This window comes from Ylistrum balloti, unplaced genomic scaffold, assembly GCF_031769215.1.
Source record: "Ylistrum balloti isolate Yb309-2 unplaced genomic scaffold, AGI_CSIRO_Ybal_v1 Utg370022, whole genome shotgun sequence".
NCBI classification, from domain to species: Eukaryota; Metazoa; Mollusca; class Bivalvia; order Pectinida; family Pectinidae; genus Ylistrum; species Ylistrum balloti.
Genome location: NW_026782089.1, coordinates 56,419 through 82,413, shown reverse-complemented (window position 1 = coordinate 82,413; position 25,995 = coordinate 56,419). Strand labels below are relative to the sequence as shown.

At 35.5% G+C, this 25,995-nt stretch overlaps 2 protein-coding genes across 2 annotated transcripts in view; one reads left to right on the top strand and one right to left on the bottom strand.

Annotated features, from left to right (window-relative positions):
• Window positions 1-1,228: 1,228 nt before the first annotated feature.
• LOC132548637 (dolichyl-diphosphooligosaccharide--protein glycosyltransferase subunit STT3A) lies at window positions 1,229-18,655 on the bottom strand. Its single transcript, XM_060212512.1, has 15 exons — window positions 18,638-18,655; window positions 17,350-17,490; window positions 16,422-16,604; window positions 15,777-15,922; window positions 15,261-15,458; window positions 14,485-14,595; window positions 13,444-13,524; window positions 12,913-13,069; window positions 12,264-12,416; window positions 11,514-11,761; window positions 9,214-9,402; window positions 6,535-6,651; window positions 4,536-4,638; window positions 3,916-4,104; window positions 1,229-2,631 (listed from the first exon to the last, which is right to left on the bottom strand). The coding sequence occupies exons 2-15, from the start codon at window positions 17,462-17,464 to the stop codon at window positions 2,486-2,488; spliced, it is 2,136 nt and encodes a 711-aa protein (XP_060068495.1). The 5' UTR covers window positions 17,465-17,490; window positions 18,638-18,655; the 3' UTR covers window positions 1,229-2,485.
• Window positions 18,656-18,942: 287 nt separating this feature from the next.
• LOC132548638 (solute carrier family 12 member 8-like) overlaps window positions 18,943-25,995 on the top strand; it is a 31,550-nt gene continuing 24,497 nt past the window's right edge. The window contains exon 1 of the mRNA XM_060212514.1: window positions 18,943-18,993. The gene's annotated coding sequence lies outside the window, so the exon portion shown is untranslated. The remainder of the gene's footprint in view (window positions 18,994-25,995) is intronic.

Genomic DNA, 25,995 nt, shown 5'->3' with positions numbered 1-25,995 from the left:
TTAGAAGTCTTTCTTTCAATTTAAGATACCATGGATTATCTCAAAGAGATGCCAGCTTGTTTGCCTAGCACTTACAGGAGAGATCTTTGGTGAGATTTGAGTATCATATTTTTTCGAACCTGATTTAATTCCCAAACATTTAATGAGGGATTCCAAAGTTTGGATCCTATTAATTTTGAGATGCTTCCGTCATTTGTTTTTATATTCCATGAGACAAGTTGGTTCTTTGTTCGAACACATTTTGGTTCTGCCCTTTGTCCCCTGGTATGGTACGCAGGGTTATTTCCCCAGCTTACTGGAGAGATGATAGAGAACATAGGATCATGTTTTGCCAAGTAGTGTTGAAAGTATGCCAAAGAATGGAATCTTGGGTTTGATACATTTCTTTTTTGTGTGGACATCAGTCCTACATTTTGTGTGACTGACTAATGTACACTACCGTCATATATGTAATCTTTGTTGTGTGGACATCAGTCCTACATTTTGTGTGACTGACTAATGTACACTACCGTCATATATGTAATCTTTGTTGTGTGGACATCAGTCCTACATTTTGCGTGACTGACTAATGTACAACACTGTCATATATGTAATCTTTGTTGTGTAGACATCAGTCCTACATTTTGTGTGACTGACTAATGTACACTACCGTCATATATGTAATCTTTGTTGTGTGGACATCAGTCCTACATTTTGTGTGACTGACTAATGTACAACACTGTCAGATATGTAATCTTTGTTGTGTGGACATTAAGCACATGGACAATCTATTTGTAACCCCATCACAACACTTGGGTTCCTTTCATTCCTCAGCTTTTGTTTCTATTGTCATATGATGCAAGCCGTTGCAGAACATTAAACCCGTCAAAACAAAACAAGCAGGTAAATTTTTTTTTTAGGAACCGTGACCTTGATCCTCAAGTTCATTAAATCTTTCTTGGTACTGAACCGCTGATGCAGTGTCATTAAAAAAAAGTCATTACTTTATGCAAAGTTGATAATCCTTTTTTTCAGCAAGTCTCTTTGACATTAAAGCATGAACATTAAAATTCAAAATGTTGGCATAGTCTGATAGAAAGTAAACAGAAAATCTGTTTTCAATCACTGTGGTATTAATCAACCATCATAACTTCAAATCAACAAACCCCTGAGTATATTTTACAACTCAGAAAATATTGTCATGGTTTAATATTCATTTAAGATAAAAGAAAACAAATCAATACATATATTCTTAAATAAAAGATAATTTTATTTCAGACAATGATAGTAATGAATAAAGCATTCAGTTTTTTTAACCTATTAACAGACAGTATATAATGAGATGTTATCAAATATCTTATCAAACAAGGACTCCCTACAGAATCTTTCACAACATGATCTCACTGATACAAGGAATGTTCATCCACAACTCATGAGTCTTGGTACATTACAGATTTGCCTAGATACCTGTTAAGGTGACTTTAGGCCAGCAGCACTACAGTAGAAGTAAAGCTAAACAGAAAACATTTCATAACCCTTATTTAAAAGTAGGTATCATTATAATTACACTTACAACGGAGAAAATAACATAATTTTTAAAACAATTTAAAATAAAAAAAAAAAAAACCAGAAAAAAAAACACATCAAGATGGAAACTACATTTGCTTCAAAGTGGACTGCTTAAAGCTTAGTGTCAAATAATAACAATTAGCACTTCAGTCAGTTGAAGGACTTTTAGACAAAATATAGCGGAACCATTCAATACTCTTCAAAATTATGATAAAAATCACACTTTTCTTTATTCAACCTGAAACAACAAATTTGTAATTACAAAAAATGAGATATCAAATGGGTATAGTCAATAGCTTCAATTCATATTCTCCATTCTGCCTCAAAGAAATGGGATGAAACAGATCAACAAAAGCATGAATATATCTAACAATATTAAGTACATATTGGTTGAAAAACTTGTTTGTACTGAAACAAAGTCAACTACTGCAGCTGACCAATACAAAAGCATGTAAACAAACCTTACTAATCTGGATATTTAATTTTTCTATAATACAGAAGTCTTGCTGATTATTATTTTCTCAGTGTTTTGAATATCTGTCGCCATCCTAGCAGTTTCTTTCTAGATAAACAACAACAATTATACACTTTATTGTAATGCAAGGAATCTTGAAGCACACCTGTAAAACACTTCCCGACACACATCAAACAAGACATTTCCAGACATGATTTTCTTTTTCAACAAATCATCTTTAAGGATAAAAAAATTGAAAAAATACTGTTCTTTCAAATTTAACTTGGATCTGTCTGTAGTATTCCATTCTACTTTTACAAAATGATTTTCTTCATACATAAATTGGACTTAATGAAGAATAGATGTTTACTATACACTAATAAAAAAATACTCCTAACTTGAAATGCTATGTTTATCATCATCATCAAATACAAGATTTAATAAGTCATGATATTATGTTTTTTTTTTCTACTGCTTTACGGTCTACAGTCCCCTGTTGTCTAAATCTTTCACTTTGTAAATGCGGACAAGCCAGTGCTCTGTTGTATATGCTTCTTCTAGAACATCAAGTTCAAAATCTTTGTTTCCAATTTCTGCATTACGTACTCGGTCATAACCTGTGGGTTTTCCTGAAAGTAGATGCAGAAGTAGAGTGATGTAGCAATGTTGTTGATGAAACCACCACTATTCTTTTTTCAATTTAATCGAGAATCTTTGAATATATTTTATGGCCTTGTAAATGAAAAAGGTCATAAGTTATGTATGAAAACAAATATGAAAGAAGTTCACCCAGAGAAGTTCAAAATTCACATATGAATCATAATATTTGAAAGCCGCAAAAGGGCAGTAATGGCCCTTCTGTAAAACACTTTGATGTGGAGAATACTTTATTTCACGAACTCACCTGTTCAGACATATTCCTGGATACATTATTTAGCAAATATTGATCTAGAAAAGTATTTGAATTAGTCAAAGATTTGAGACATTAACCCTTTTTGAACTCCCATATTGGCAACCTATTGCTTCATATTGGCTACGATTTTTCTTATGAGAGTCATGTGACTATACCTGAAAAGTGATTTAGTCATGTGATACATGTTGTGTCCATACTGAATTGTATTTACCCCAGTACAGATTAGTAAGTAGACAAAAGAAATGAACATGCGCTTTCTGAATGCAGTTTAATGATAGGCTTCGTAACATGTTTATACTTCTACAGCAATCACCCAAGTGGTAACAACTTGGACAGTTTTTCTACTGTTTATATTGTAATTCAATAAAACAGATATTGGGCATATCCTATACTCTGTTATTGTAAATATTTTAGTACCTTTCCAACACGAAAACAGCATCAGGGATTTACAATTTTATCTGACGTGGCACACATGCTCGAATTCTGATGTAATGCTGTACAGTACATTTGAATGACACCATTTTGTGCAGTTCTACAGTCAGCAATACATGGATGTCTTTTAAAAGTTATGTTTTACAGATGTTTGAATTTGATAGGAATATATATATGTCTAGCATATGTGTTTGTAGTATTATGATTATGTACATTAAAATCCAATGGAAGTGTAAACGGATGTAAAAATAAGAGAACTATGGAATAACATGGTCATCAAGTGATTCATACAAATAATCCCGAGAGATCTGAATTCTTAATTGGCTCTCCTTGTATATTAACGAGAAAATAATACCACACAAAATGTAAGTGATTCAAAGTATAATCTTTTGGATTGCTATTCTGCTAGAATTTAAGTTTTATTTCTATCGATGGTGAAAATGGAAAACAAATAACAAAAATCTTCCCAAAAAAAAAATATAAAAATAATCTTTCATACCTCCTTAGACTTATCTCCCTTGGGTAAACTAAGAACTCCTATTAAGAATATTGTCTATTTAGTACTTACCTCCCTCAGTGTACACCGAGCCAAATCTATAGTAACACATTTTGTACATCAGACAATTAAGTAGGGTCGGGGAACCGTCTTTGTCAATGCGGAACTCTCCCTGTGGTGTATAGTAGTCAGATTCCTTAATGTGTGCCCCTCTATCTGTGCTACCTCCAATCCTTACCATCCAGAGGAACTTGTTAATATCTGTTGACATATTCAATTAAATCATTGAATATTTCTATATACAAACAACTGATGAGTCAGGTTAACTGATATGTAGTAAATGATAAACTTCTCTTTTTCCAAAAATAACCTTTTTAAGTTTCAGATTATATCAACTTTCATTAAAACCAACCACTAGTCTGGTTGGAAATATGCGAGGGTCTCACTGTGGAAGGTCCTCAAGTACTCAAACTATACATATTTGGAAAGCATTCTCCCCCTCACTAATATTGAATAGTTCAGCACTGAAGACTTCCTTAATCCCATAAGAATCAAAGCCAATTGAAATTTCTGCAATTTTCAAATTCAAATTTCTTCTAACTTTCTAACAAATTTTTCGCTTCACTTGAAAGAAATAAAAAATAAAACTCTATTTTAGGTACTGAAGGAGGCATAATTATCAAAATTCTTACCATCAGAAGAATATCCTGTTAATCCACCAAATATGACAAGTACATAATTGACATCTAATTCTCTCATTATCTCATAAGCTTTATCTTCTGTTGATGACATGGCCTGAAAAAATAAATATCCATTTAACATTTCTTAGTCCAAATATGACTGAATTGTCATTGACTGTTTAAAGCTGATAACGTTAAATTCTCAGTAACAGTTTTCTGTGGAGAGGAAGGGAAATTTGGTCAAAGTTTGCTAAGATGGTTGACAAAAAAAAAAGAAAAAAAAAGAAGGCCTAACGGTCTTGACGTTCACCTAAAATAAGCAATATTGAATATAAAGGTTAAAGGATAGTTATCAATTGTCATGAAACAGAAGTTGTGAAACTGAATATAGTAAGCCAGGGTCAATGTATTCCATCAAAACTATCATCCTATACTGATAACTCTTATAAAGTTATTTCCAGTGGGAAATAACCAACGTAATGCTCAAAAATGCAACTTGACCCCTTTTTGCACTGCCCATCAGCCCATGGGGGTCAGTTAGGATCAAAATGGGCATGCCATCAAGTCGTCATCCTTCACTCATAATTCTAACCAAGTTTGAAATATTTCCAATGGAAATTAACAAATTACGCTCAAAAATCCCCCTCCCCATGGATCACACATCTTAAGATGCTTCAATCCATGAAGAGTATTTAATTCTAACATAGCTGGGTGTTCAGATGAAGATTTTTGAAATTCAAGTCAATTTGATCCCTTTTGGCCTTGCCCCTCAGGCCCCTCGGAGGTGGGGACTGCATTTTTCACAAGTCTGGTTCATCTCAGGCCAGGGAAGGTTTCTGCAAACTTTCATTGAAATCAGATCAGGGTTTTTTGAGAGAAGTTGAAAATGTTAGATTGTTTACAGACACACAATGCTGAATGAAGGCGAGTAGAATAGGTCATTATGAGAAAGTCTCAGGTGAACTAAAATTTTTAAAAAAATAAAGAAAATGATACACATACAAGAAGACTCATGGGTCTGCATTTCTCAACTGGTAATCAATGTTCATCACAAATTTGAAGTGGCACATCCAATCAATTTTAACAAATTTTCAAAACAAAATTAAGCTTCTAACTCTCATCTGTAAACATAGACAGTTATGACCAGGAATATAGGTCAGGCTTTGTCCCAGGAACACCTTTGTACCAAATATTCTTTTCTAATTTATGGTTCATCATCAGAAGCTTTTCAAAGTACAGACATATTTGACCCCTGTGATCTCGAATATGGTTTAAATTAATTTCATTTTGCAAACTTTGGTGGGATTTCTCTAAGAGGCCTACCAATCAAATATGCTTCTAGCCTTTTGTTAAATCAGATGTTGTTTCAAGGTTCTGACAAATTTGACACCTGTAGCCTTTAATACGGATCAAAGTCATTTTTCTCACACTTCAGGCTTCATTTTAGGGACCTACCAGAAAAATACCATGCTTCTTGGCATTTCAGTTGATAAGAATTTAGACAAAATTTGACCTGTGTGATCTTGAATAGGAGTCAAGGTAATTTCTTTTCACAAGCTTGTTCAGCTCCATCCAAGGGAACTACCAGCCAATTATCATGCATCAAGGCCTTACTGCTAGTTAGAAGAAGTTGTTTCAATGTTGTGACAAATCTGACCCCCTATGACCTTAAATGTGAGTGAGGGTTGGTCTATATCCCACAAAGAAGCTGTTAAAAGTTTAAAGGGGCAGACAACGGATGCTGCACCATGACAAAAGCCCACTAGACCTGTGGCAGGTAAGCTAGATACACTGTTTGCTCTAAAATTTGACATCAGTAAACCATTGTTGTTTTTTTATCTTGATATAAGCCAAATAAGTAGAAATTATTCAATCTTTATCTTTCACTGTTAATTAGAATTATCAACAAGTGCTATATCATTCTCATATAGTAAGGCCTGGTCATGTGTTGACCCACAGGCTTATTGCATAGTAACTACACTAGTATCTGTTTCCAATGTATAATCTGTACCTGTCCAACGCGTGATATGTGAGTATTGTTCCAAGTGTTATTGTCAACCAGTATAGTTCTATTAGCCATGGCTGTGATTTGATAGCCATAATCCCACCACGACATCACCTTTGCATCCTGCAAAAATATGAAGAATAGTTTAGACATTGCTGAATCTAAGATAATTAATGCCAATATCTTGACAGTGACTGTAAGAAATTTGTTCAAATTTCACAAATTCTCATCAAACGAAAACTTAAAAAAAGATTTTTTATAAATGAATGTGACCTAAAAAATGAAATTGACAATTACCAGAGTAATTATTTACAATACAAAGATTAATAAAATCAATTAATGTTATGACATTAATTTTCGTTGAGTATTTATTTTCATATGTCAATGATCTGTTAAAGTAAGTAATAATAATTTTTTTTTTCTTTTAAAAGGCAAAAAATGAGCCCATGAAAAAGTATGATTTCACAAGACTCAATGAACTGGAAATATAAGTTTTTTTCAATGGCTGAAATTCAGGGAAAAATCCCTTCTAAGGCACAAGTAAAGACTTAGATGTGGGAAGTTAATGAATCTTGGTTACAGAATAATTTGTTCTTGTGTAAATAATTCAAGACCTGTTTCAGGAGCCTTGATGTCTCCACAGAATGATTTTCAGAGGAGCAGGAATTGCTCCAGACTTTTATGTGGCAAGTGTGGACAGAAGCTCATGGCTTCTCAATACACAGCTTGCTTGACTATAGATACCAGTCCAATATACTTCATATCCTACAGTGTTGGCTATTCCAAATAATTTGGATATGCTTGTAGGGAATATATTTTAAAATCTCTCTTACAGCTTAAATCAAGCATGGGTGATTTACTCTACAGATCCAGAAAAAAATGAGAAAGAGTATTCATAATAAGAACTCCGTGCAATTCCATGCAATGTTTGACTTGCTGAATAATTAAGTATATATTTTTTGTCTTTTCTGAATTGTATGCCCTATGACCCAATCACTCTCGGAGTAATTGAGCTTATTGTAACTTCTCACAGAATCTGTCAATGCAGAGGTAATTAAGTCTAACTTCTATATCTACAGCACAAGTTTCAGACATACAGGATGATAGAAAACACATTGAAGATGTTAGTTCAACAAATCTCTCCATGTTTTATGATATATCAAATCATCAACCTATACCAGGTTCATCAAAGGTCTGTTCATTTACCTGGGAAAACTGATTCATCAGCACCTTAAATGATACATTTCTGGCATAAATTAGGATGAGCCTGTAAATATCTATACCGGCCTCAAACGGCTTGGCTGAAGCTTGACAGAAAGCGAAATAAGATCAGTAGGTCTTCACTTATGTAATAAATGAACAACCCTGGTCCAATTTGTCAAACTAATGTAAACAGCCAAGTTATCAAAGTTCTACACAATCTGGAGTTCTTTCCACTTTAGTTTAGAGTTACAAAAGTGCAAATAAAATCTTTAATCTTTTACTGAGGAATATTAATCCTAAGTAGAACTTAGATATGGTTTCGTATACTGCATATATTTTTTAGTACTGGTATATACCGTACCTACTAACTAACAAGACCTGACTGAATACACAAAAATATTCTGATCTTTGTACTTAAGTCTACAGCATTTTCTTGTCACCTTGCTTTTTGATACTCTCATATGATTGGTTGATATATTATAACTTTATGTCTATGGCATCTGGTGGCAATGTTTGAATCTAAAGAAATTACAACTTATTTTCAAACTTGGATTGTACCAGCATGTATGATGACCTCTGACCAGTAAGTCAAGATCAAAGAGGTGATCAGCTGACCAGTCGCTATAGCAAGACTTTGAATTGGACACCGCCACAAACAGGCAGAGTACAGAGTGTTAGCTTGCGAGAAAACAGAATATGTAGATCTTAGAAACATGTGCTTTGGGTGTTTAGTGAGATAGGTGTGTATCTTTAATTTTGGGACCAAAGTTCTACTCTTCATTAAAATAATGGTTAATTTTGTGCAGGGCAACACTGTCATACAATGTTTCACATCAATAATCATAATAACACAAATGATTTGAAGATTACGGTAAACCTTTGAAACCTAAACAGAAAATTATTGTGTTCATTGAAAAAAATATTTGACCTACCCGCCTATTCAAACAGATGGGATGTTCACTTTTAATTTCTAATGTCTTGAAAAGGCTGAGGATACAATCTTTAAAGTCAATTAAACATAGTATAAAACATATTTGTGTAGATGATTTTTAAAACTGAAATATATTGATCCAAACACTTCTTAGGTTTATTTCTGTGCTGTAATTACAAATAATGTCATCAATTTCTACCAAGCAGTACACCTAGAATACAATGACTTACCTGATTTGTTGCAAGTGTGACTTTGCGCATTCATCATAACAGTTGCTTTATAAATGACAGTACTCACAAAATAGTGCCATTAAATTTTAATGCTATACTTGTGGCACAAATACACTTAGATAAAATCACCACCAAAATATGTAAATTTAAAGGATTCACAATTATCACAATCAAATTAAAATTTTTCATTTAAAGTAATCGCTGTTGTCAGTATTTCTGTTACTTAACACTGACAAAGCATTAACATATATACAGATAAAATAAATTGAATCTAATAGCTATATATGGAGCCATATAAAGAACATTCCCATAATACCATACCTCTGGGGTGTTGTGTCTTAGCCAGTAATAAGCCTCTCTGAAGTCATCAAAAATGATTCGACCTCCATCACCAGCACGGGCAGACAGAACAATGGAAGGACTGGAGTAAGCTTCGGAGGTCACCCAAGTACAGTGGAAGGTGTAGGTGATGAGGAAGGCTGTGATCATGAACACTACACCAGTGGCTACCTGTAATGGCACAAAATGTGTGTGAGGAACAGAGCTGTGGCTACCTGTAATGGCACAAAATGTGTGTGGGGAACCCAGCTGTGGCTACCTGTAATGGCACAAAATGTGTGTGGGGAACCCAGCTGTGGCTACCTGTAATGGCACAAAATGTGTGTGGGGAACAGAGCTGTGGCTACCTGTAATGGCACAAAATGTGTGTGGGGAACAGAGCTGTGGCTACCTGTAATGGCACAAAATGTGTGTGGGGAACAGAGCTGTGGCTACCTGTAATGGCACAAAATGTGTGTGGGGAACAGAGCTGTGGCTACCTGTAATGGCACAAAATGTGTGTGGGGAACCCAGCTGTGGCTACCTGTAATGGCACAAAATGTGTGTGGGGAACAGAGCTGTGGCTACCTGTAATGGCACAAAATGTGTGTGGGGAACCCAGCTGTGGCTACCTGTAATGGCACAAAATGTGTGTGGGGAACAGAGCTGTGGCTACCTGTAATGGCACAAAATGTGTGTGGGGAACAGAGCTGTGGCTACCTGTAATGGCACAAAATGTGTGTGGGGAACAGAGCTGTGGCTACCTGTAATGGCACAAAATGTGTGTGGGGAACCCAGCTGTGGCTACCTGTAATGGCACAAAATGTGTGTGGGGAACCCAGCTGTGGCTACCTGTAATGGCACAAAATGTGTGTGGGGAACAGAGCTGTGGCTACCTGTAATGGCACAAAATGTGTGTGGGGAACCCAGCTGTGGCTACCTGTAATGGCACAAAATGTGTGTGGGGAACAGAGCTGTGGCTACCTGTAATGGCACAAAATGTGTGTGGGGAACAGAGCTGTGGCTACCTGTAATGGCACAAAATGTGTGTGGGGAACCGAGCTGTGGCTACCTGTAATGGCACAAAATGTGTGTGGGGAACAGAGCTGTGGCTACTGAGAATGACATTATTATCCTATTGTGTTTAGCAAATTTTATTTATCGAACCAAAATTTTAGATTTATATTATAGAGATTTTGTCTGGTGGCTTCCTCCTGGAACAACATTCAGGAGGCGTGTCACATGCCATCCAGGGTTAAAATGTCTTCCCAAAGGACATGACAATGTCATCACAGAATGGTTTGCTTTCTGAGAACAAGAGGCCCATGGGCGTTAATGGCCATCTCACAACAAACACTCTCAGCAGGGAGAAAGGTTATTATTTCTACTTTGAATGAAATCTTACTAAGATGCTGATGGTAGTTTTGGTAAGGAGAAGGTAACTGTAACAAATGTTACTTTTTTTGTGTGTCAGTAAAGTTGGAGCTCAATCCTATTGGTGAAACTAGAGAAGTTTGAAATAGATGTTGCACAGAAAAACCATGATTGAGGGATTAAGTTACAAAATGGCCTCTCTGACTGCAGTATCAATGTTTTGACAAGGTCAGAAAAATAGCAACACTTTGTTGGCTATCTTTCCTTGACATTCCCACCAATTTTTGGCTCAATGGCACCAGTGGAACTGGAGAAGAAGTTTAAAATACGTTTTTCAAGATGGTGGCCGTCTTGGATTTCAGACTGAAAAATAACAATAAATCAGGACCATCTCAGGATCATTTCATGCATGTTTGAGCTCAATCCCACTGGTAGAACTTGCGGCGTTTGAAATGTCAAATGTTTATGTACAACAGATGGCGACGGACGAAGCACAATCACTATAAGTCATCATAACTCTTCGCATCAGATGACCTAAATACAAGACACCATGGCACTGTTGAAACACAGATCACCATCTGAGGGCCAATGCTATACCAACTAAGCTATTGTGCGTATAGATACAATGTGTTCAACAGACACTCTCATTACAATTTAAAACCAAAACACAATGAAGGATTAAGTTTTCAGGAAAATTTATGGATTTGGTGAGCTTTATTACATAAGTACCCAATTTATCTAACAAAAATCTTCAGATTTCTGACTAAGAGAGAAATTTGACATTTTGATAACAACAGAACATCATTTGTTGAAAATTCTACTGAACTAAGCAGTTAAAGAAAGCAATGGAGGTATCACTAGATAAATATGATAATCATTATTAAGAAGCTTTCAGTATTTAAAAAAAAACACATTTGTGCCAAAATTACCTCATTTTTAAATGGGTAGTTGGTAACCTCTCCTTTCTTGGTCTTTTTGGTTTTCTTCATGATGTCTAGGTTCTTCATGTAGGATGTGAGAGTGGCCGAAATACCAATTCCTGATAGGATACACATAACTGGGGCGAGAACCAACATCAGACGTACCATCACCCCGGCAAAGTAGATGCTTGTAGCTCCATACATGATGATAAAGATATTGGCATCAGTCAGATGAGAGAAGCAGAAGTAGAGACCCACTGTGGTGTAAAAGAATATGTGCTATCAGTACAGTCAATTAGCCAGTCGTGGTGTGTTCATTTAAATGTTTGAAATTTTAAAAGGGACAAAAGTATTTGTGGCAAAATAAAGAAACTGAAAAATGATAATAGAAAAAAAAAAAAAAAAAGAACAAAACTAGACAATGTCTGTAATTTGTCAAAGAATGAAGTTGCTAGATTCTTACATTGAATCGGGATGGGACAGGATGGACATCGGCAATGCTATGTACATATATACCAACCCTTTCCCATTATAAGGTGGTGGAATATAAATTCTGAAGTGATTGTGATGACCATTACTGGCAACCCACCATCGATAAGACCAGAATTTTTCTGGCCTTCAATACCAAACAATTCTAAAATGGTACCATACCTCTCAATACAATTTACCAAGCTTTAAACTTCTGTTTTCTATAAAATCTTAGAATGTTATTGACACATTAAATGGCTAACACCGTCATGTACTTTATTCTTCACTGACCTGGAAACATAAACACGAGGAGCTGAAGATCAAAGTAGAAGGAACTCCACGTGGTCGGCTGATGTTCCGATACAGAAGCAATAATAGGAATGTTATTTTTGGCATAAGATGGGTCAAGCAGGGAATAGAAACGTCCAGTCCAGGGAGAGATTTCTTATCAAAGTTAAGGTTAAAACAGAATCCTATATGCATGGCTTTCATCCTGACCACAGCTTGACCAAAAACATCACTAGCACGTATACTAGTGCACTAAAAAAGAACCATGCTGTGTTTTTTTTTTTGCAGAATTAGCTTTCCCATGAGTTTAATAAAAGTCTACTTGCCCATCTGGCATGAATTTCTCATAACAAATGAAATATGGAAGCTTTACTACTATTTCAAGACAATATGAGAGCATATTTATGCATGTACAAAGATATATCCTAAAATATAGAATAGTTTATAGGTTTTATCACTATAGCTCTAATTTTAAGAGAAATGATTCAGACAGACAGCCAGCCAGCAAATTGATAAATCTTTAATTGGGTGAGGATGAGAAAAGGATAATTTTTTTCCTAAAAGAAAGCTACCTATACATAGTAAAATATTTCAATGACCTGATTTTGTGTATTTAGAAAATCAAACACAATGAGATAATTTCAAAGGATACTGCCTGTTGCTGTGGCAATGGCAGCAGCAGTGGTCCCCAGAATTCCCACCAAGAGGATGATGCTCCTGAACAGAGTGTTAAACTGCTCAGAAGTCAATTTGGATCGGATGTAGTCAACAAAAGCATGGATCTGACAGAGACCAAACACTCCAAAGGCCTGCAGTAATAAAAATTCTTTTAATATATATTTTTTTCATTATTTTAAATTTTCAAAAATGCTTTGAATTTTTTGAAAATTTTAAATTCTAATGCTAAAAATACTCACAGAAAAAACCCAAAGCAAAACAAAAATCCCACATTTTCATGAAAAGACCATAATGCAAATAATTTTTCTTATATTATTATCTTCTTTCTTATTTAAATTGCATTTTCTATTATGCAGAAAATGTACAAATGGCTTATTAATTGTATATATTCGATGTAACATTTAAACATCAAAAGGAATAAAGGGATGACATTTACTTTTTATTTTCAAATTGGAAAATCTTGTCAAATTATCAAGGAGATTTCAAATGCATTCACAACACTTACGGCCATGTGCTCACTAGACTGAACAGGCTGGAAACCGACAAATGAGATTTGCATGGACAGGATGGTACCCAAACAGTACACCTGGAATACAAATTAATCCAATGCAAACCAATTTAGCATTATAATGACACATGTTCAGAAATCATGGCAGACACATTAGCACAGCATTACTTCATTGCTACACGTGATATTGTTGAAACATTTTTTGATATAAAGCATTGTTCTGTGAGTTTGTTTTCATAATGGCAATTATTAGTACATCTTCATGCATAAATTATTGATAGTTAGGCAGATATAATTAATATTTATTCTTCAAAGGGATAATTATACACTTAATGTTAATGACCATGAATCACCTGAGAGATTTCCGACAACCCATTTCATTAGGAACTCCATGTACCAATATTTCATATAGCTAAAAGGTTATGGTATTTCATTATGCACATCATCCAGCTTAAGCTGGTGTTCCAATGTGCGAGTTAGGAACGCCAGCCATCACTGTTATCTATTAGAGATCAATACCTGTGTTTGGAACGCTAGCCATCACTGTTATCTACTAGAGATCAATACCTGTGTTAGGAACGCTAGCCATCAATGCTATCTACTAGAGATCAATACCTGTGTTAAGACGCTCGTCATCAATGTTACCTACTAAAGATCAATACCTGTGTTAGGAACACTAGCCATCAATGTTACCTACTAAAGATCAATACCTGTGTTAAGACGCTCGCCATCAATGTTGCCTACTAGAGATCAATACCCGTGTTAGGAACGCTAGCCATCACTGTTAGGTACTAAAGATCAATACCTGTGTTAGGAACGCTAGCCATCAATGTTACCTACTAGAGATCAATACCTGTGTTAAGACGCTCGCCATCAATGTTGCCTACTAAAGATCAATACCTGTGTTAGGAACGCTAGCCATCAATGTTATCTACTACAGATCAGTCAGCAAACTGTATCACAAATGTTGAAATTACAAGTCATTTGTCCAATCTGTACTCCCAACATATTTGTGTTATGCAAGTGTTTTTTACTTACCGAGGAATAAGCAACATAGATACGATGGGAGAAACGTCCGGTCATCATAAGGGCAAGCACGTGAAGGGGGATCAAGTTGATAAGGAAAACATATCCTCCCCAAGATGACACCTATCAAAATACAAAAAAAATTAAAAGTGTCTGTGCAAGTCTAATGCAAATTTCTACACTCAAATACGGGGCATTATCTCTTCACACCAAAAGTCAATATAGGAATATAGGTTATCCCTCTTCACATTAATCATTTTGTTACAGTCTCATAATGAGGTACGTTTTGGGAATCAACCATAGATATCTTATTATAATCTTAGAACTTGTTTCCTTGTCATATTTGTTAAAATATTCAACAAAAAAGAAGTTTCTAAAAGGTGAAACGCATTCAAAATTTTCTTATGTAAATGTAAATGGGGTCATTTTTAATATATATTTAGATAGGTTTCCTGTTAATCAATTAGGTATTACTTTTCATAGCTGTACCAGCATGTACGATGACCTCTGACCAGTAAGCCAAGGTCAAAGAGGTAACCAGCTGACCATTCACTCTAGCAAGACTTTGAATTGGACACTGCCACAAAGAGGCAGAGTACAGAGTGTTAGCTTGCGAGCAGACACCATCTTTTGTCATATACCAGGAAGTATAACAAGGAACCCGAAACACTGCTTGATATTACAAGGGTAATGATAGGATTGCTCTTATTATTTTCAACTCATGATCTTATGATTTGTCACTGCATGGGTATCTGTGGCTTTAATGGAAAATCTTGCCATATATTTACCATGTAAAAGTATGCCAGGGAACACAAACAGCCCCAAAAAATGGAGCCAGTCTTAACTGCCTTGATCCATAAGGTGTAAGTCAACAACATACAGAAGATGGCGATGCCCTCGTTATCATAGGATCCAGCCACAGAACGTGAGATGTAACCAGGGACAATAGAAATCATAGCTGCCGCTACTAGCCCAGCACTGGCATCCTGTAATATAAGGATGATGGGTCAATAAAAGTATTAATATTCTACTGCAGTTAATATTCAACTATATATAACCTCTATAACTATATTAAAGATGACAAGTTTTTTTTCTTTATTTTTGCAACGAAAAAAAAAAAAAAAAAAAAAGATTTTGAAAGCCTCTGATGAAAGTGATCTAAGGACTAAAAAACTCTGAAAATTTACTCTCTATGAAATGAGATTTTTTCTGAACAAAGACAGAAAGCATCTAAAAAGTTAAAAAAGTGGGACAAACGTATGAGAATATTTTCAGCAATAAACCTAAAGTTGGATGTCACATACCTTTAGCTCCTTCGTAAAGTGATAAGTGACAAGCGTTGTGAGACTGGAGAACAGCGGAGCCAGGAACACGCACACATTTCTGATGTCAATGGTGATGTGGAAGAAGTTCATCACATGGTACAATGCAGCAGAAGTCACCATCAAACCTTTGATACATTTTAAAAAATTTCATTCTGAAATTTCTCACAGTATTTCTTTTTAACTATTGCAACTTTATCAGCAAATCTTTTTAATACTGTTTAATGTATTATTTTCCTAGCCAATATTAGTCTAAATCTGCCATAAGGAAGATGATGTTAGCAGTTTGTTTTTAGATGTTGGATATTCAACTGATTTTATTGCAATTTTAAAAAGATATGTTGAAACATATCAGACTTTCAATGCATTATCTGGCTCAACTGTATTTAATTCTAAATTTGTATAGAAAGGCGATATTCACTTGTGTGTCTTTTTTTTACAATCCTTCCACATGTTTTCTTTTACATGTTTAAAACCAAAAGCTGACACTTTTCTTTTGTTTCAAAGTGACAAAGTAGGAAATCCTGTTGTAGCCCAACAGAAAATGTTTGAAATATTTCAATTTCTTATCTTTGAGCAGTTTTAAATGATCAGATAAAAACTGTCTGTATAGAATTTAGTCTGTACCTGGATAGATGGTACCACCAATGATACGACCCAGGGGATACCATGCTCGGTCATCAAACCAGTTATGGAACTGATAGAATCCTTCCTCGGTTAAGTATCGTGTTGTCCGGTAATTAAAGTAGGGATCAAATTCGTGGATAACACTTTCAAACCTCAACACAGAAAACAGCCGAGTAGAAAATGCTGAAAATGTACCATTGAAAACATCATGAGCTCTTGGGGAAAAATAAATTGTTTTCTCATATACCTTAAAAAATAAATGCACTCTAAAAATGCTGTCATGAATTGATTAACAACTAATGCCTCACTTTTGGCATTATATAGAACACTATTTTAAATTTTAACTATTTCAGTTAAGACTATTTCACTATAACATCTACTTCACCTCACCACTCAGAATTAATAATCCCTGGTTAAAATTCTTGCTTATTACTTCTGATCAAATTTTCTTGTAAAACTAAACTTTATGGGTAGTACCCCCAAACAATACCTGAGTCTTGGATTGAGTTTTATGTTTTACTGGAATCTTTCTTGGGTCCAAGTTTGTGATCAGTATTTTAGTATCTAAACAATGTTTTTAGCTCCATAATGATAATTCTTTTTAGAGAAACATCAAATAATGAAAGCTAAAATTCAATGTTTCCCACTGTATATACTTCCAGTCTATACTAAAATTGGAAGGAAGTTGAATGGGAAATTATCACACTCAGAAATGCGAATGAATTTTTCTCAATAATTTGGGCCAAAAGTGATAAAACTAACAAGATAAATTTTAAGGCTGACTTTTATATGCATCTTAGATTTTTTTAATAATAACAAAAAATTCCTTTGTAATATAGTCTGTAAAATATCTAAAATTTATACAAATTTGTATACATTCAACCAAGTATCTGTGAAGCCTAGATTTGATACAAAATGCAAAACTTACACAATATCCCCGCAATGGTAAGGATAGACATCTTAAGAAGGGTGTCCTGCTTATCTGGTGACATCTTGAGAAGCCAAGACATTCCGAAAACAGCATTGCTGCTTGAAGTCTTCATGATTGTGTGGTCAACGTTAAAACTATCTAGAAATAAAAGAAATGCAACATGTCAATTGTTATTTTTTACCTGTCAAAAGTAAGTCCATGTTAAACAAAGTTGTGTGTGGGAAATCAGTTCCATATCAATTGATATCCAAACTAATGATGTTATATTTTGAAGGTATACTGGTAAAGTGTTTCGAACTAAGACAGTTATGAACAAAATCTGGGACAGTTGCAGCCTGCTTCATTTGACTTTCACCCTACTGATTAAACTAAAATAGAGGTAATTCGTTGCCAAGTCAGCAGAGAAGTACTTCAGCAAAGTCATAATCACTTTCCCTCCAGGAGAGTTATTAAATATGATTACCAATCTGATGATGCTTGTATCATTTTAAACGATATGATAATCTGTCCCTTTAAAACTAATATGTACATTGATTCTATTTCTATCGTTTTAAAATCAATGTTTTCCAAACCAGCTTTTTCTGATAATTTTTAACCCTTTGACTTCTGAAATACATGAATGGTTGTTGAATACATGATCCATCAGAAACTTTTCCCCTTTCACACTCAATTTCTTCCACAAATGATGAATGCTGACAAGCTTCGTGAACTTTTTTGCAAAAGAAAAGTACAGACAATTAATTATATACTGAAGACCGAATCTTTCTGACGTTCTATCACAATTCGATATCGTCGACGTCCTGGTCGTTTAAAAAAGGTTGATATAACAATATCAGAAAGTTGTAGCAACGAAAATTTACACTCGACACATGTCCACGCAAAAATCTCGGGTTCTCGGGCGTTGTGCAAAGGCTTAATACGCCCTCTGGGCTGCCCGCCTAAATATGACCCTTTCCTCTCTTCAATTAAAATACACGAACAATAATTCAGTACAAATGGATGTTATTTCCTAAATGTCTTTTTTTATCAAGTTGTGTATGAATGAAGCATTAGGCCTACTTTCAAGTTTTGTATGGGAAAGCTTGCCACATCAGCACGTGTGTGCATACAGGTGACAAACCGGTTTGCGAATATTGTTGGCATGTCAGTTTTGTCATTCTTTTCGCAATGTTTTGTCTGCATGTGTCAACTGTAAAATAATTTACAATTAGACGAATCGATAATGACAATGCATCGAATTAAATTATCACAAATTACACCATTTTATCATCTTTCACATCCTTACCCCGGTGTTTTGACCAAACGTACAACGTCTCCAAATGAAACACGAATTTTGATTGGTTGAGATAGTAGAGAGTTAAAATGGTGAATTATTTTCCAGCGATGAAAATGGTAAACTGTTCCATATTAAGCTTAACTATTGATTTTATATCGTTATTACATTGTCAGCAATGAAAAATTTCAAATATTAACATTTGTGAATAATTATTCGTGGCAAGTTGCTGTTTCCGACGGATAATCTTACAAATGTTTCGATTGGCTTATATCTGTTTTCGAGGTCAAGTGTAAAGGTCAACTATTGACCTCTCGTGGCAGAATGGAAGTATGTATATGGTGTAAAGAGACTTCAAGATGAAACAGGTATTTATACGTTGTCACAACTGTAGCGCAATTTTTATTTTGGATGTTATTGAATCTAAGTCTTTTGCTAACTATGCATTACTGCTCCACATTGTAGAAGTTTATTGATATTCTGCTAATGTGAGGGCGCTGATGAGCAGATATACTGAGATACATGCAGTAGTTTATACTATATATATATATATAGACACTGACAACTTAGTTGTATTGTATATATTTACAACACATGTATGTATACACTTTGTAATTTGATAACAACATCGAAATAGTGTTCTTTAAATTAGCCTATAACATGTTATATTGCCTTCGTAGTAAGACGTCATTTTGCACCGTCCTCTTAAAATGCCAAACGTGTAAACGATAATTAACAGATACGTTACCTAATATACGTGTATGCTAATCCATATTATGACGTGTTCTGCTGGTGCACCACTAAAAGGAATCTTTTCAGACAAATGGATATCTCATCATTAATAAAGACAAGTGGGGGCAGATACAGGAGGTCATTGTTATGGTCAGATCAACGTCAAAACACAATGTTTCGCAGTTTGTACTGATGTTTAGGATTAATTCATTAATATGAACTCTCATCACATACCCTTAGAAAAATAAAAGAAATGGACTTAGTTACAGTCAAATTTCATCATTTTTTTTCAACTGAAAATAGGTCAAGGTTATATTTTTAGCTCCATTACATCCCTACCACAGCAACATTTCACTACATGTCTTTTAAGTAATCTGCAGGGTTCTAACTATCTATGTCCACTATTTTACTTTTGTCTTGATCACAGATGATAGTCAGAATTCTTCCTTGTATAAAAACGCTAGGGACCCTAGCAAGGGTTGATATTCAGACATTGTTTTGTATGATTTACAGCAGTGCGATACTTATAAATCAATAACATCAATGGTAAGATTAAATGTTTTTCTACTGGCCTGCATGTGTGTCAGTGTAGTTAGATATTGTGAACTAACTCATTTCTTCCAAAAAAATACTTTCAATAGCTGCCACTATGCAGAAAATTGCTAGACTTGTTGTTGAAACCATTGTGGCCAATCTCACAAGAGATTACTTTTTGTTAGGTTAACTGTTCAGCAGGTGTACATGCTTACAGTGAATTATACGTGATCATTTTAAATCGTACTCCTAGAAGAAGGCTAAGGATCACTCAGATTTCATCTTCGAATTATGCAGAAAGTAGCTTCATGTGCCTTTGTCCAGGAAACATGAAATTAATGGTTTTGAGTTTGCACCTTCAGTTTTGTCAAATTTGCACATTTAATTAAGTTTATACACCTACATAAGTAGACTGAATAAATTGTTCACATGTGCAGTGATATAGTCTATGTAGTAGTACTAACCGCTGTCTCTTTAATTAATTAAGATGAAATAATAATGAAGTGTTCATCTTGAACAATAGTTTAATCTTACATATATGATTCAAGAAAAGAGTAACTAGACTAAAGATAATCTAGTAGATGCATGCAGTAATATATCTTCATAAATCTTTAGATGTCTTGGATTTGATTCCCTGAGCGAATATGAAAACGTATATGTGTCACCAGCCTGGTTATCCGCCCACAGTGAGACACCTCGTGTGCTTCACTCCGGGCCAAGAAGAGTGGTTGATTTAAGCTGATTGCTTGTTTTGCAATTGTTGTAAAGTAATTCAAGTTTATATTATATTAATGTAACCAAAAAACAACTCTAGTAGACTGTTTAAATTAAGTACAAGGATCCTGAGAAACTCTTAGACTGTGAGCAATGACAATGGAACAAAATAGCATCTGCTGTTATATTACATGATCTAACTAACTAGGCTATGTAAGGACCATGACAACTTATGTAAATTGACCAATTGATTTAAACCTTGGTATCAAAACCATGTATTTGATTGATTGTTTTTTTATCATTATGTCCTGAAAACACTGAAAGTCATATTACTCACAACCTTTTGTTTATTGAAAACTGGGGTTAATGATGCCAAGCAGAAATTGTGGCATTAGGAACTGTACAGCTAATATCACAGATGGCTATATTTATAGCCTGGCTGATTAACTCTGGAGCCGTAAATAAAGATATATAATGTAAGATAATGTGATACCCAATATTTACTCTTATAAACATTCTTCCTGCCTTTCTGTTTTCATATTCAAATGATCAATTTTTTTTTATTAGCTTACAATGAAAATATCACTACATTCATACCTTTGTAAACCTTTTGGTACTATTGGAATTGAAATAGGGGTTGCAACATAAAACATGTTTCTTCATTTTGTGAAAAAAACCCATGAAAATAGATATGTTTTATTTTTTTCAATCTGATTTTGAATTGAGTCAAATTATAACCTTGTTTAGTTCTGACATTTGATGAATTTCAATATATTGTGTCAAAGTTAGCAACAGGGTTATATAATTCACACTACACATTCAGTGCTAATATATAATGACATCCCTGGTAATTGTGCATAATTGACAACATACATTTATGGTGACTCAATCTGTTATTGATGATGTGATGGTTAATACTGTATTTTACTGTGGTAGCAGCTGGTCTCTGTGTGAATGAACTTGTAATGTGTTCATTTCTGTGTACAAGTAATATGATATGAAAATTCTGGCAATTGATTATTTTTAGATTTGAAAATTTTTATTCTTTGATAAATTCAACATAAAGAGCTAACACATTTTAATGTGTCCTTAAACTTTTGACATTCATTTGTGCATGAATACTAACTGATAGCTGTTCATTTTTTAGGTATGTAATATTAGGTATTTTGCAACATCATCCTCTACAATACTAATAATCTGAATATCCATAAGATATTTAGTTAAACCTTGTGGAAAGACTTGCAAGAATAAATGAAAGTGGATCTAAGATTTACTGCACAAAGATGGACTGCAGTTGTCAATCTGATACGATGTGCAGAGGAGTATAAACAGATGGAGGAAGAGATTCAGGGAGACAACCAAAGTGGACCTATACACATTCTCAAAGAATTAGAGCTTAAGAAGTGCAAAGCAGCAAAGTAGACACATTGAGGGAACTGGCAGGGGATTTGACAGGGAAGGGTTAGGGACTGAGAAGGAGAGGGGAATGGCCGCTAGTTCCAACAAAGCAGCATTTTGATGAAATTGTAAACATCCTGGAGACAGTGTTTGCCAGGAACATAGACAGAAATGTAAAGCAAGTACATATGTATCTACAATGCAGGGTTGGAGAGGAAGAAAGAAGAGAAGGAGGGAATGAGTAGAAGAAAAGGCAAAGGAAACGAGAAGGAGAGAGATAGCTAACATTGGGAAAGGGAACATTTGAGGCAATTGTATAGGGGAGTTGACAGCAGATCTAAAGGAGCTAATTAGTGAATTGCGTGAGAGCATTGCAGAAAGATCTGAAACACTAAGAATGGCAGGGACCAGTTGACAATTGAAAGGATTAGAAAGAGGCTAATTTTATCTCCTACCTTTTCCATCTCACGAAGAGACTTTTCAATAACAAGGGGTCAGGATGATTGAACTACGCAAATGAGGTAACATAAGAATATCCATGAAATATGCACAGTGACAGAAGGCGATGGAACACCTGACAGAGAATATGAATATTTTGGATCTGGCAGAGCCTACAGTGGATTTTGATGAGAGTGTTATTCAAAATTGTCATGAGGCTCAGGATATGAGGCAAGGGCAGGGTTAGCACCAGAACCTAATTCTTTATGATTTACAAAACCATCTCTTGATTAGTGAGGAGATTGTGGAAGCTACAGTAGGTGATTTGAAGGAGAGGGCGATTGGCAGACAGATTAAACACTGCTGACGGATGATTCATATGTTACCCAAGGAACAGAACTTCAAGGATGCAGCCAATTCAGCAGCATATCTCTGTTGAATGTGGAATTTGAAAGGAAGTTCATGCTTGTTGTCTGTTCAAGGTGAATGACCCTTTACCAGGGTGTACACAAGACAAAACATACTGATCCATACTACTCAAGTCAGTGTCACTGACCAAGGAGGAGTGTTGCTATACCCAAGTAATTATATTACTACATTAAAGAATGGGCTAGTCAGATTTGTTTTGGGTTACTGCTGATAGCAAGATTCAGTCAATTGATTCAGTTTATTGCTCACAGCTAGATTCAGTCGATGACCAGTCAGATTGAGTCAGATTACTGCTGACAGCTAGATTGAGTCTATAACCAGTCTGATTGAGTCAGATTACTGCTGACAGCTAGACTGATTGAGTCAGATTACTGCTGACAGCTAGACTGATTGAGTCAGATTACTGCTGACAGCTAGACTGAGTCAGGTGACCAGTCAGATTGAGTTGGGGTACTGCTGACAGCTAGATTGAGTCTATAACCAGTCTGATTGAGTCAGATTACTGCTGACAGCTAGACTGATTGAGTCAGATTACTGCTGACAGCTAGACTGAGTCAGGTGACCAGTCAGATTGAGTTGGGGTACTGCTGACAGCTAGATTGAGTCTATAACCAGTCTGATTGAGTCAGATTACTGCTGACAGCTAGACTGAGTCAGGTAACCAGTCAGATTGAGTTGGGGTACTGCTGACAGCTAGATTGAGTCTATAACCAGTCAGATTGAGTCAGGTTACTGCTGACAGCTAGATTGAGTCAGGTGACCAGTCAGATTGAGTTGGGGTACTGCTGACAGCTAGATTGAGTCTATAACCAGTCAGGTTTAGCCTGGTTACTGCTGACAGCTAGATTGAGACAAGGGGCCAGTCAGATTGAGTCAGGTTACTGTTGACAGCTAGATTGAGTCAGGTGACCAGTAAGATTGAGTTGGGGTACTACTGACAGCTAGATTAAGTCTATAACCAGTCAGATTGAGTTGGGGTACTGCTGACAGCTAGATTGAGTCTATAACCAGTCAGGTTTAGCCTGGTTACTGCTGACAGCTAGATTGAGACAAGGGGCCAGTCAGATTGAGTCAGGTTACTGTTGACAGCTAGATTGAGTCATTTGACCAGTCAGATTGAGTTGGGTACTGCTGACAGCTAGATTGAGTCTATAACCAGTCAGGTTTAGCCTGGTTACTGCTGACAGCTAGATTGAGACAAGGGGCCAGTCAGATTGAGTCAGGTTACTGTTGACAACTAGATTGAGTCATTTGACCAGTCAGATTGAGTTGGGGTACTGCTGACAGCTAGATTGAGTCATTTGACCAGTCAGGTTTAGCCTGGTTACTGCTGACAGTTAGATTGAGACAAGGGGCCAGTCAGATTGAGTTGGGGTACTGCTGACAGCTAGATTGAGTCATTTGACCAGTCAGATTGAGTTGGGGTACTGCTGACAGCTAGATTGAGTCTCTAACCAGTCAGATTGAGTTGGGGTACTGCTGACAGCTAGATTGAGTCATTTGACCAGTCAGATTGAGTTGGGGTACTGCTGACAGCTAGATTGAGTCTATAACCAGTCAGGTTTAGCCTGGTTACTGCTGACAGCTAGATTGAGACAAGGGGCCAGTCAGATTGAGTCAGGTTACTGTTGACAGCTAGTTAGAGTCAGGTGACCAGTAAGATTGAGTTGGGGTACTGCTGACAGCTAGATTTAGTCTATAACCAGTCAGATTGAGTTGGGGTACTGCTGACAGCTAGATTGAAAACCAGTCAGATTGAGTTGGGGGTACTGCTGACAGCTAGATTGAGTCTATAACCAGTCAGATTGAGTTGGAGTACTGCTGACAGCTAGATTGAAAACCAGTCAGATTGAGTTGGGGTACTGCTGACAGCTAGATTGAAAACCAGTCAGATTGAGTTGGGGTACTGCTGACAGCTAGATTGAGTCTATAACCAGTCAGGTTTAGCCTGGTTACTGCTGACAGCTAGATTGAGACAAGGGGCCAGTCAGATTGAGTCAGGTTACTGCTGACAGCTAGATTGAGTCAAGTGACCAGTCAGCACTTGACTCCTGGAATTGTTGAAATATTTGTAGATCATGTGACTGACAGTGATTCAAGAGAGCAGCCACATAATGAAACATCCATTATGTTTAAAATACAGATACTTAAAAAATCAATTAGATATAGATCTAAGTCTGTGCCTGAAATTAGAATTTCTTGGCTTGAATGTTCTTAAATTTCAGGAGACCCGTCAAAGTCTGCTTTATGTCTGATAAATAAAAATGTTCTGGTTGTTTTTTGATACAAGTGATTTCTACAACAACAATAAGGATGTTTCATATAATTTTTTGCTTTTGGGCCCAAATTTACATTTATTATAAATAGTTCACATGTAAATGAATACATGTAGTTAATTTTGTCTGCTACCTGAATTTTTAAAAGTATCACATTTCTGCAAAAAAGTCAAGGTATTACTAACATAAGTATCAAATTAAAGCATATCATTATAAAGTATATGTATGCAAGGCTATGTATAAGCTAGCTGTCGAGAAGTAATACAGTAATTTGTCACCTCAGAACATACACACATTATTTAGCTGTCAAATATCAAAATATGGAGATCATTTGATATATTAAAGGAAATCATTTGAGAAAATGTCCTGGAAGTTGAAGTGTGTCATATTCAGGTAGATTATCTTAATTTAAGCAGTGTCATATGATGAAGGTCCCCAGGCTTATAGAGCTGTGTACAGCTTGTGACTATGCCTTGGTTTAGGGTCTGTAGCATTATTATCAGCCAGTTGTTTCAATGTGAGAAAACCTAGCCAACAAATCAATATACAGCCTCCTTGTGTCTGCCAATCAAACCCTAGCTCTACAACCTATCATCATTATTGATTGGGCTTACAGGGGCTCCACATGGGGAAATTTTACTTATTAGTGTGTTTAGAATCATATCAAGATTGTTTTTTAAAACTGAGTCCATACCATATTGCAAAATATTTCGAAAGTTTAAAGTTTTGATTAAACATGAATAGTACTAAGTTAATAGCAATAAAATAAAATTATAAAATATTAACTTTATCAAATATTGCTGCTTTGGGAAAAATTAAAATTGTAAATTTTCAAAAGCAGTAGTCTAC